At 38.4% G+C, this 13,226-nt stretch overlaps 1 protein-coding gene across 1 annotated transcript in view; it reads right to left on the bottom strand.

Annotated features, from left to right (window-relative positions):
* LOC134653700 (mucin-2) overlaps positions 1 to 12,775 on the bottom strand; it is a 30,741-nt gene extending 17,966 nt beyond the window's left edge. The window contains exons 1-8 of the mRNA XM_063509092.1: positions 7,387 to 12,775; positions 6,803 to 7,298; positions 6,358 to 6,461; positions 5,375 to 5,479; positions 5,195 to 5,270; positions 4,388 to 4,538; positions 3,066 to 3,289; positions 2,143 to 2,369 (exon numbers count right to left, since the gene is read on the bottom strand). Of these exons, the coding sequence (XP_063365162.1) occupies positions 2,143 to 2,369; positions 3,066 to 3,289; positions 4,388 to 4,538; positions 5,195 to 5,270; positions 5,375 to 5,479; positions 6,358 to 6,461; positions 6,803 to 7,298; positions 7,387 to 12,242 (6,239 nt within the window). The 5' untranslated portion in view covers positions 12,243 to 12,775. The remainder of the gene's footprint in view (positions 1 to 2,142; positions 2,370 to 3,065; positions 3,290 to 4,387; positions 4,539 to 5,194; positions 5,271 to 5,374; positions 5,480 to 6,357; positions 6,462 to 6,802; positions 7,299 to 7,386) is intronic.
* Between the last annotated feature and the right edge of the window lie 451 nt (positions 12,776 to 13,226).

Here is a 13,226-nt window from a genome sequence, read left to right as displayed (position 1 = left end):
ATATCTGTTTCTAGCTCTCACTTATAGGTGCGACGCTCCAAGGTCGCGGTGCGGTGCGATAGTCTGTTATAGGCTTTATAATAATAAGTGCTGATCATCTGTTTGGCTGTTTAAGGGACCTATGCCTTCATTTGATATGGCCATTTAAAGTTATAAAAAGTTTGGAACTCGTTAAATAATGGAATTTGTATGCGACATTGCAGTCCCGAAATCGAGACTGCAATGTTTTTAACTTTTTAATTTTTTGAATGACCATAAACTACGCACTTCGCGACCTATTTTTTAACCGGCAACGTCGACTTTGCCGTCCATTTTTGAGAAAATTATTTTAAACAATCGTATTCGTATTTTAAGCAATCATTGTGACACATTAGGGGTTTGCCTAGGGATCCTTTCCAAGGAAGAACTGTGTCCGCCTGGTGACTATAGGATCTATTATTTCCGTACACGGCGGGAAGAAGTTGATAACTCGCGGGAAAAAATGGAAGAAATTTGAACCTTATGCAATTTAATTTTAAGTTCAAATTTCTTCAATAAAATATATATAGTTATCAACTTCTTCCCGCCGTGTACCGATTTATTTAACAGTGGGCAGATGTAAATAGTATGAAAAGTAGTTTGAATTTTTGCCCTGAAATCGAGATCACAACTTTTCATTCCCGCACGTAGCCAACAGTCCAGTGAGTACTCAGTAGCCATGTGTATAGTCCAGGTGGAAGATTCATCAGTGTCTGAGCCTAGTCCCACATTGTAGTTAAGAATTACGAATGTGGATGTAATCCTTCTAAAGTTAGTCGCCAGGTGACGCTACGCGAACACATACCACCTCCGGTAATAACTATAGTTCGTTTTTTTAGCATTAGAAAGAACTTGCAAGAAGGTAAGTGATCTTGACGTGTCTTTTAATTGAAAAACGCTTTTTAAAAATCAAAAACTATTATTTATGAAAGCAGAAGAATATAAATGATCGTATTAGATTCATAATTGTTATACAGGGTGGATTTTCTTTTTGGGTCAGTGAGGGCAGCTACCAGATCCCGTGCTGCTACGAGAAAACGGTCTAAGAAGACCTTCCCTCGATTTCAAATTAATGAAGATTGGCTTTTACAGATTTTGGAAAAAACATACAGGGTGCGAGAAAAAAGTCATTTTTGACAAACTTTTTTTTAGATGCCAATCGATCCCATTCCTATTAAGGATCAAAAGCTTGAATGGAACCAAAAAAAAATTTCCGGCTAGAAAAGCCACAAATCGAGGAAAACTTTTCCCATACAATTTGTATGAAAATGAAAACTTTTATTTTTCACATACTATTTTTGTATGCCAATCGATTCCATTCCTATCCAGTATCAATAGTTTCTTTGGGGTCAACTTACGGTAATGTACTAAAAAGCCACAAATTAAAGAAAACTTTTTCCATACATTTACTATGGAGAAAACGTGAAATTTAATTCACATTTTTCTATCTGGCCAATCAGTCCTGTTACATTTAAGGACCATAATACTGTATGAAGACATTGCTGTAGGACTGATGGGCGAGATAGAAAATTGAGAATAACATTTCACATTTTCCCCATAGTAAATGTATGGAAAAAGTTTTTATTAATTTGTGGCTTTTTAGTACATTATCGTAAGTTGACCCCTAGGAAACTATTGATACTGGATAGGAATGGAATCGATTGGCATACAAAAACAGCATGTGAAAAATAAAAGTTTTCATTTTCATACAAATTGTATGGGAAAAGTTTTCCTCGATTTGTGGCTTTTCTAGCCGGAAATTTTTTTTCGGTTCCATACAAGCTTTTGATCCTTAATAGGAATGGGATCGATTGGCATCAAAAAAAAAGTTTGTCAAAAATGACCTTTTTCTCGCACCCTGTATGTTTTTTCCAAAATCTGTAAAAGCCAATCTTCATTAATTTGAAATCGAGGGAAGGTCTTCTTAGACCGTTTTCTCGTAGCAGCACGGGATATGGTAGCTGCCCTCACTGACCCAAAAAGAAAATCCACCCTGTATATTTGCCTTATTTTTAAAATGTGTTTTCCAATTAAAAGACACATCAAGATTGTTTACCTTATTTCTAATGCTAAAAAAAACGAACTATAGTATAAGCTTCAACTATAAGTTTAACTATGTCTCACCTCAACTGCTCCGGAGTATAGTACCGGTATGTGTGCTGGTACTGCCCCGGCAGCAACGCGTGCGGGTAGAAGCCGGCCGGGGGCTCCACGTGCGTCCCCGGGCTCTTCAGCGGAGCCCTGCGCCGCTGCACGGTCATGGTCTGCAGGTCGGCGCACGCGCCTCGCCGGAGCGAGTTGAGCCGCGTGTTCCACTCGCTCGCTGACGCTATCGCTGCTGCCGCCATGTCCTGACATAACAAAGTTTGATTAGGACCATAGTCTAATAGAACATGGTCTTCTCTTCCCAGAGTGACACAAGCCTACGTCACAATAACACTGCCACTTTATATAGCGCTAAATTGCATATTATTATATGCGCTGTCGCATAATGACGTAGGCTTGTGTCAGTCACATGGTCGGAAGAGAGTACCAGGCGGAGTATATTATTATTCCATGATTAGGACCAGTAAATAAATAAAATAAATAAACAGCAGTAAATTAGTGCGAGTCGGACTCACACACGTAGGCTTCCGTAGCATTACGCAAAAAACGGTAAAAAATCACGTTTGTTGTATGGGAGCCCCACTTAATATACAGCCTGGTGACAGACAGACGGACAGCGGAGTCTTAGTAATAGGGTCCCGTTTTTAGCCTTTAGGCACGGAACCCTAAAAACTGTAACAAACTTTCGATAGAGATGCATCGGTAATCGGGTCATGATAACATAATATATCATAACAATCATGTAAAGTCTAAGTAACAAATTCGTGCTTTAAATTTGACAGCGAATGTAGATGAAGCTGTACCGCTTTTACCGCTCAATTTGGTACCAGCCGTTCAGCGCCATTTACTTCAGCTGTCAAATCGAGGGCAGTATGTTTTAGACTTTACATGTCTTCTTCTAACAATCTTTGGTTTTACCGAAGGCAGCACAAAACGCATACCTGTCGAGTCTTCTCCGGATCAATCTTAGGCGGTTCCGGCTTATCAGAAGACTTGTCCGAGATCTTCATCTCGACCCGGTCCACTCTCACTTCAGGTTTCTCCGGAGGCTCCTGTGCGACGGCGATCTGCCGCTCGCGCTGGTGCGACCGGTATTCTTCGTACTTATGGGGGTAATCCGACAGCATGATGTCTAGGACTTCGCTGGCGTCCACTGCTGTGATGCCTGAGAATGAAAATTTAATTTAATAATAGATATTCATTCAAAGACACAATGTCAAAGATACAAACATTACCTATATAGTCTGGCCAGCACCTAGTGTTGCAACATATTTCTTTTCTTTATATGGCAACAATTTTGCCCATCAAACAAGTTGTTGGTTGCAAGTTAATTATTACAAAACTAACTTTGTAAAATCAACTTTGAGATATGGATTGCTTTGTTTTATAAAAGGATTTTTATGATTGACAAGAACTAAGACAGATTTACTGTATGCCGGAGTCCGTCTAAGCAACTTTGCATCAATATGAACAGAACAAAGTGAGGGAATGTCATTATAACCACGAATAAGTATGTAATGTTCCCGAGTTTGTATATTTGACAATTAGAATTTATGAAATAAATGTAATGAATTTATTTAATATTGTATAAATGTTATAACATTTATTATTCATAAATATGGTACAAAAACATGACAAAAAAACAAAAAATGTTAAATGTTATTAATTTTGTGATGTGTAAAATGTGGTGACCTGTAACTGTTATTAATAACAAATTTGATTTCAAAAAGATCATATTTTCATAGAGTTTTGATGAAAATTGCCACATGTTGTCATTGCAAATGGCACGTTTAACCTGGTGGTATCTCCATTGGTGTAGTAACCGAATACCCTGGAAGAGTGGACGTAGTAAAATGGACTAGTGTTGAGTCGCTCACTCGTGAGGCACCTCATTTGTACCACTCATTTTGTTAATTTGTCGCAATACTTCGTACCGCAAAAATGTCTTACTTCACTCCTCTATTCATTTTACTTGATTCTAAAATTATCTTTCTCCTAAAAGTTCTATTCTTAACCTCCAGAATTGCACTCCAATTAAATGTTACTATTTATTTATTTATAAAGGAAGTGATGAATACATAAATATGTATATACATTAAATATTTTTGTCGCCGTTGGAATTAATGGAATAGTCGACGCTGTAAATATGCTAGTACCTCACCTCATTTGAAGTAAGACATTGTAACACCTCATTTTATAAAATGAGGTACTCATACAAACTCATTTTAAATTGATGTCCTACCCATCACTAAAATGGACTTACCAAGATCGCAGAGAGCCTCAGTCACAATGCCTTTCCGTAGGATGTGGTCACGCTCTTCGCCGCCCACAGTGCGCCGCTTCAGTTCAGGGTAGCGTCGCTTGAAGCTCTTCACGCCGAGGAACATCGCTACTTGCTCTTGAACCATCATCACCTGGACATACATGGATATTTTAAATAAGAGAAATTACAGGTACATTGATTACCGTCAACCGGAGTGAATAGGGACAAAACTTCAAAAGGTTCCGTCACACAGGCGCGTTTCCCGGGCGGGGCGTGAGCGTTTTATCCTAGCCGCCAATACGTCAAACCTTGCCAAGCAAAATGAAATTTTATTTTGTCAACACAAAGTTCAAATTAGAATGGAACAGGAGACCTTTTTATAGGTCTCTGGGCGACTAGAGGTTATATGTAAAAGTGGCGCGCCCCGCTCACGCCCCGCCCGGAAAGCGCGCCTGTGTGACAGAACCTTAAATACTCCAGACAATTTTGTAAAAAATACGAACAAAAATTTATTCGAATGTAAATAATAGTAGATTTGGTATGATACAATTTGTGTGGGTAGTTATTAAAAAATTGTCAGGTAAATCACATTTTAAGTTTTGTCCCTATTCACCCCGGTTGACGGTACAGCTTAAGTAATTAAGCTCTCAAAAAAAAAATACGTTTATGGGTTATTCGATATATTCCGATAAAGTCCGCGTAATTTAGTCAATAACGCTTCCGTAAAATACTACTATATTACAACAATTATAAAATAATGATTTAAAAATAGAGTTAATTAACGTAAAAAAAACTTCTGAAATATACCTGATGCTCAGGACTTGGATTTTCAGGAGGAGGCCACATGTATTCTTTGACATCAGCAGCCGTCCAAACTTTATTGCTGAAAATTTAAAATAATGTTAGTAATTAGAATCAGTCGCGATTGTAAACTACAAAATAAAGGTCATTTATTCTTATAATACTTATAATAAAACTTATATTTACCTGTCAAACAAATCTGCGAACTTTGATTTCCTCATTTTATTACTACTTTCGTTTGTCGAGCTTTTTACAGAACTCTGGGAGTCTTCGTCTAACAAGTGCGAGGGTCTGAAAATAATAAATCACCGTAGATAGATTTCTTAAGCATATATTGCCGCCATATTATTATGACACTGACACTTAATTTTCGAAAAAAAAAAAAAGAATTGTTTTTGGTAACATTTATTTAGGAAAAGGAAAAAAAAATAGGCAAAGGAAACCAGTACCAAACAGCCAGCTGAAAATACAGATATATATAGAGCCTGTGCGGAAAGAGAAGAGTCGTGGATTGTATTGGGCCCCATACATTCCACGACTCTTCTCTTTCCGCACAGACTCTATAATATAGTTGGTCAAACCAATTTGTCAGTCAGTAAGAACCAGGAAAACTGTACTCGTCCTTCTCTTTTGGGTGCTAGTACTAGTGTAAGACAAAGATAGTATGATTTTATCTGTTTATGTTTAAAATGAGACAGTGCTTTGACAAACTATAGGTATACTTCTTTTTTTTTTGCATTAGAAAGAAGGTAGACGCGATCTTGACGTATATTTTTATTGAAAAACACTTTTGAAAAATAAGTCATGACAGAAGCAACAATTATAATGATTATAAATCATATATACAGACATATGTACTTAGTGCACAATTATGATTATTTATCGTATTTTCACGCAAACGTACGAAAGTGTCTTGCTATTTCAGTCAGTCTCAGTACAAAAAGTACTGAGGTTGACTGAAGTAGCATGACAAATACGAACGTTTCCGAGAAAATACGATGGAAAACAATTATGCACTGCATTGCATCTGTACGATCATTTACGTTATTTTGCTTTCATAAGTAGTAGGTGATTTAAAACAAGGCGTTTTCTAATTAAGACACGTCGAGATTATTTAATTCTAAAAAAATAAAGTAGCTGACAAAAATGTTGACCCTCTGTGTACTTACTTAGCAGGAGTAGCATTGTCATCCATCATACAAGTTTCCTCTTCGAATAATTGTACCGTCGTGGTAGCAGGTCCACATACACGTCCGTAAATACCCATTGTCTCCTAAAATAGTGTAATCTATTGTATTATACGTATTTTTTAAGAAAGAAGTTTCTGATGAAGTACTGTTTTGATATTTAATTTTTGTGATTCAAAACTATACCGAAAATAAAAAAAATCTGTGATAGTAGAGATTTTTCATTATAAATTTCACCTACTGGAAATAGTTCCCATTGGCGAGGCGCCCTTTAAACTAGAAGCTCTTAGAAACTGCTTTCCTATTTTTGATATAATTTAGCTCTTTTTAAAAAGTTCTTAAAAAGTAAACTATATTAGTTTCGGATTGAAGCAAATACACTCCATCTATGACTAACACTAAACATGAGCACTATGTAAGTACCCACCTTCATGTACATAGCGCCGCGACCACCACCCCGGCCCCGGCCGCGGCCGCGAGGGGTCTTGGCGGCACCACGGCCCCGGCCGCCGCGGCTGCCTCGCCCGCGCCCTCCTCGGCCCCGACCCTCACTCCCTGGCGTTTCCGGAGACTTCATAAACGTGTCTTCCAATTTAGGCAGTGTCGTCTCTAATACAACTTTTAACTCCTGAGTTTCTGGGAATATTTTCATATCCACACTGCTGCAGGAATCTCTACTCTTTCGACTGCTCAGGGGCGTCGTGCAAACGGAAGGCATTTTATCAAGTGCCTCGGTCATTCGCGGCAGTTTCACCCGTGAGCTAGTCGGGTCAATCTCTTCAGGAGTTTTGTCCTCTTTGTTAAAAAAGTTTGTGGCAGTCTCGACAATCGGTTCAGGTTCTTTGCGCGGTGACGCCAGAGTGCGCTTTACGCCACGACCCCTTCCCCTTCCCCGAGGTTTTACTAATATAGCTGGCCGATCCCTGAAAGTGATTTTTATATGGAATTAGTGTATTCAAAACACAATAACATTTTTTATTAGGTTAAATAATTAATTATAATCATACATACCTAGTTAATCTTAAAGATCGCTGTGGTCGTTCTTCTAGAGCAGGGGTTGGTAAAGTGATAACAGGTTTTGCACCCTCTGACACGGGTAATTTGCGTGGTCTGCCACGCTTCTTCGGTTGCGGGGTAAACGGAACGCTTACAGCACTTGATACTTCATTTGTTTTCAAGTGATCTACTTCTAAAGGATCTTGAGATAATTCATCATTGGCCATGTTGAAGTCGTGGGATTCATAATTTTCATTAATTATCATTTCCTGTACTTCCGGATGCGATCGTTCAATTGCTATAACTTCAGTTACATCAGAGCTGCCAGTTGATGTGCTAGAGTCTATCTCTATAGACTGAGTTTTTTCTACACAGTTAATGGAATTTAGAGGCATGACCTGAATTTGCTTGGCTTGTAAATTGGACAGAATATTATGAAGCTTAGAATTACCATTTTTAGAACAGTTTTCATTGTTTAACATAGAATGATTGACTACTTTAGTGGTTTGTCTACAATCCAATCCAGTTTTAGCAACAGAGGTTGCATTTTGAGATTTAGGATTTACAGAGGTTACTGTCAGAGCCTTGTTGGATAATAACTGTCCAAGCTTTAACCGCTTTGTTTCTAATACTGAGAGTTCTGGTTCCTTTTGCTGCGGAGGGCTGGTTTCCACAGGAGGCCTCTTTCCCGCATTTCGCTTGATGGGAGGAGACTTATCTGACTCCTGAACAACCCTTGAACTACGTAACCTTTTTCCCATGGCTACTGTTGGTGATGCATCTGCTAGTCCTTTTCGTTTGCTATTTACAATAGCTTTCCTTTGCTTGTCATTTACCATTTCTTGAGTATTTTTAGGTGAACAACTGTCTTGCACAGTTTCAGGTTTTTTAATGTCTTCCGTTATAATTTTGGCAGAAGAACCATGATCAGTCTTATTGATTTTCAAGATAATTCGTGGAGAATCTTGACCAGAGCTTGTAGTTGTGATCTTTTCTGAAATATTAATTTCTAATGGTTTTGTTACACTCTCGTTTTCTGCTCTACAACGATTAAGAGACTGCGCATTTGATGTGAGGGAAGTTGATTCATTTTGTACATCCTGGCTGGGTAAATTACTTCTTTTTTTATCGTGAGTTGTTTTTGAGTTTTTTTTATCAATTTGGTCACAATTTGAAATGCTTGTTGAGCCCGCTGGAGCTAGTTTAGTTTCTTCAGGCACAGTTGGATCACATTCTTCTGGTTCTTTTACTCTTGTATCTACATCTTTCTTTTTGTGCTCTAACAACTTCTTTAATAATGTACAATTTGATAAAGTTGTCTGCTTGACAGATGGTGTGGTTTTACTAGGCTCCTTATTTTCTGGTTCTACATTAGTATTGACATGTTCTTTCTTATTAGATACTGCAACTGAACTGTTTCCATCTAAATCATTACTACGAGGAGTTTCCCTGGTCTTTGATTCGTTAGGAAGACAATTTTCCTTTGTTGTTTTACGATCTCCACCAGTGACAGGTATTGTTTCTTTTTTATGCAATGAATTAATCTTTTCGGTCTTTGGGACTTCCAGACAATTTTCTGTAGCTTGAATTATACTGGAGTCCTCATTATGACAATTACTCAAATCATTTTTAAGCTGTTCATTTTCTATGGGTTTGATAAGTGGTTTAATATTAATTTTGGATACAACAGGTATGCTATCATTAATATTGTTATAAACATGTTCAATTTTCTCATCCAGATTATTCATTCTCATGTCAGCCTTCAAACTTTCATCACTTGATGCATCCGTAACAGCTTTCATATTAATTTTCATCACTAATGGAGGATTCTTCACATTTGCATCTTCAGTGTCTCTGCTTTTGGACTGTTCAATTTCATCAGGTTTAACAACAGGCTTGATGTTCAGTTTGGTAATTACTGGAATTTCCTTCTTAGGAGATGAAGGCTGTGCATTTTCTTCTGGTTTTATAATAGGCTTGATGTTCAGTTTAGTAACAACAGGTATGTTACTTTCTGTTGAAGTATTTGGTTTGGCAATATCTCCTTCACCTGCAGGTTTTAAAATAGGTTTTATATTTAATTTAGTAACAACAGGTATATCAGTATTGTCGTCACTTGAATTTCCTGTTTCAGAGGATTGGTTTTCAGTATCTTTCATATTTTCTTCTTCTAGTGGCTTAACTATAGGCTTAATATTAAGTTTAGTAACAACAGGTATACTATTTTCATCACTGTCTGCATTCCATTCATCACAGTCTTTTTGTTCTGAAGATTTTTCTTCAGGGTGTTTTATTGGTTTTATATTTAACTTTGTTACTTTAGGGATACCTTCTATACTAGAATCTACTTCACTATCTTTAGGTTTTAGTATAGGTTTAATATTTAATTTTGAAACTACAGGAACTTCATCTTTTATTTCTTCAGAGACTTCTCCATCTGTAGGTTTCAAAACGGGTTTGATGTTTAATTTTGTTACTACAGGAATTTGTTCAAGGTTGTCACATTTTGATGCAGACTTTTTAGGAGACTCAATATCACTTTTAAGAACTGGTTTAATTGTAATTTTGGGGATGTGTGTAGTCTCTTTAATTTCTCCACTAGTATCAGCACAATCTGCTGACTTACTCTTAGACATTTTAGTATCAGAATGATCAGCTGTACTGTCTTTGCCAGAATTTTCTACAGGCTTTATAGGTTTAATTGTCAGCTTTGGGCTTAGTTGGCTGTCAGACTTAGCCACAGATTTTATTGTCAATTTCGGTATCTTGTCCACTTTTTCTTCTGATGGGCTAAAAACTAACTTTAGTTTCGAATCTGAGGCTCCCTGGTCAGGTTGCTGTAGACCTTTTATTGTGAGCTTAGGTACAGTTTGGTCTGTATAGAACTTTCCCTCACCATCAGTTCCCGGTTTACCAAGCTTTATGGTAACTTTTGGTATGATGTCAGTAGGTCCTTGATCTGAGGTGGATGCCTGATCTGATGTGCTTGTTTCATCATTTTCTGAACATTCTGATTCAGATATTTCACTACTACTAGATTTTCGGTGAATGTCATTTACCTTCACTGGTGGTCTGAGAATAGGTTTAATATTAATTTTTGTAATGTTAGGTATTGGCTCGCTATTTTTGGAGTTTTCTGTTTTTAGCTCATCTTCAGTAGGAGGCTTTATGGGTTTTATAGTCAATTTAGGTATGGGAGACTTTGTGTCTTCTGGTTGCTTTCCACTTAATTTTATAGTTAGTTTAGGGATCTGCTTTGATGTCTCTGGTGAATCCTGAGCAGGTTCAGGAATGGGATGTTTTTCAATTTGTTTGTTTGTATCATTAATGACTGGTTCTGGTACATTTGACACAGCCAAATTAAGTTTAATAGGAGGAACTTTCTTATGAACATTCTCATTTTCCGAGACCTGTAGTGTTGATGCCGCTGAGGAGTGGCTTTGTTGCTCATTTTCTTTACTCACAACAGGTGTTTCGTTTGTCAATTTATTGATAGGTACCGCAATGGATTCCGCAATAACGGATTGTGATTGACAAGCTTGACTGGGCTCTGCTTTATCTACTTCATCTGTAACTTCAGTCGTACTAATGCAGTCTGAAGAACATGAAGCTGTTACTGTTGACGGTACAGTAGGTGATGAAGTTGATGGAGCCTCAATCTCATGTGTACCTGCTTGACTTTGTGAATTTTCAGTCTGACTTGTTGATGGTGTAACTTTCTGTCTTACTAACCTGATTTTCCTAGAAGGAGTTGTTGATGTCTCTGCTTTGCAGACACTAATTTCACTTACATTGCTACTTTCAACATCTTTTACATTACCATGTACAGGGGGGATGATGTCTGAAGAACTAGACACATCCTTTGCTACACTCTCACTGCTTGTCTGTCCAACATCATTATCACTAACTTGGGAATCAACAGTAGAAGAGACAGTAGTGTCCGGACGGCGATCATATGGAGTCGGCCGAATAAGTCTGCGGCGCAAAGGCGACCTTGTAGCAGCCTCCTGTGTCCCTTCACTTACACTAACATCACTCGATGTAGACTCCACACTTTCAACAGTCACATTGTCACTGTTATCACTGGAAGTCACATGTTTCACTGTCCGGTCATTTGATTCACATTCACTAATCTCACAAACACTCGGTACAGTTTCTACACTGCTGGAAGGAATATTTACAGCTGAGCAAGTGCTAGCTGCCTCTACATTCAAATTTTGTGCCTCCGGGGCATCTGTATCTGCAGGTCCACAGACTTCCGGCACAGATGAACTAGCCTGGAGTTCTATATTACTGGTATTTGTGTCTGCAGAAACTGAACTTTCAGATATGTTGTCTACATGGGTTGCAGGTAAGACCTCAGGTGCACTTTCACATTGGGCACTAGAGACTGGGGATAACACCGGGGCAACTAGTGGGTCTTCAGTGTTCTGTGATGTACTAGCATTTTCCTCTAGTTGAGGAATGCTATGATGTGCTAGGTGTTCAGTGGCGGGCGGCTCCAGCGGCGGAGGCTCACTCGGGGCCGGCGGTGCGGCAGGCGTGGGTGGCGAAGTTGCAGGTTCGTCACATTCAGTCGACAATGGAACTCGTTTCGGTGCACCAGGTCCGTCACAAATTTCGTCAATCATGTCCAATATCGCTTCCGTGCTCGCATTGTTGTCGTGCGTCGATGGCGACGGGACGCTGTCGCCGTCGAAGTTATCCTCCGACATCGTTCCGGACTCGCACGGCGTTTGGGCCCCCGATGCTTCTCGAGACGCATTGGCGGTCGCGTCGACCTCCTCGTTGAGCCCGAGGTCCTTTTCCCGCGCCGATGCACGGCGGGAAGCGTTCGTCGCGGCGCCCGCATCGTCTTCCGAACTCTCCATTATCTACTGTTTTGCGACGCTGTCATGTCTGAAATACAAAACGCTCGCTGGGTGATATTTACGTTACGAACGGGTAACCTGACGACGTGCGAGATTGACAAGCCACAGGCACCATTCTAATTCACCATAACGCTACTAAAATTTCTTCACGGGGTCCACAGTGATGATTAATATACGTACACATGTATATTATTTTCATATTCACAACGTTTCAATCTCGCTCGATCGACCGCGAGGTCATAGAAACTATTTAACAGCGTAAACCGGCAAACAAAAAGCTTGTATACGCCATTTTTAAAACCAAAGACATGGCAGGTTTGCTCGTATTGGCCTATAAAAAATATCTTGAAGCAGACAGTTCGGCCATTGTCGTGTTGGTAAACTGCCGAAGCCCATAGATCGCTCCACTAGTGCTCTTAGCTTGTAAAAAGAGTAATAAATATGGCTTTCGACATGTGTTAAAACGAGTCAGATAATATTTCTTCAATTTCTTTTTCGTATTGGATGGATAGTGGGACTTTGTAGTATTTTTTTAATGGCAACAATTTAGAAAGAAACGGAAGCAAAATTGAATGAAAATTAAATTACTGGATTTATATTATTTTTAATATTTAACTTTACCACGAGTACTGTACATTATTTTTATTCCTTTAATAAAAAACTTAAATATAGTTGGTCAAACCAATTTGTCAGTAAATAAGAACAAAAAATCTATACTTATCCTTTTCTTGGGTGCTAGTAATAGTGTAGGACAAAGATATTAGTATGATTCCCTCTCTATGTTATGTTTGAAATGAGACAGTCCTTTGACAAACTATATTCACATTACTTAAAATATTTTATCTCAAAAATATTCTTATTATTATGTTGGTACAATGTTGTTTGCTTGTAAATTGTACTATTCTAGGATCATAAAATTATGTATTTCTGAAAACCTCAATTCTATAGCTGGTCAACAAAATCTTGTCAGTAAATAGGAACCAA

The sequence above is a fragment of the Cydia amplana genome, chromosome 13 (genome assembly GCF_948474715.1).
Source record: "Cydia amplana chromosome 13, ilCydAmpl1.1, whole genome shotgun sequence".
Lineage (NCBI taxonomy): Eukaryota > Metazoa > Arthropoda > Insecta > Lepidoptera > Tortricidae > Cydia > Cydia amplana.
The sequence above is the reverse complement of the archived record's forward strand: the minus strand, read 5'-3'. Positions and strand labels throughout refer to the sequence as shown.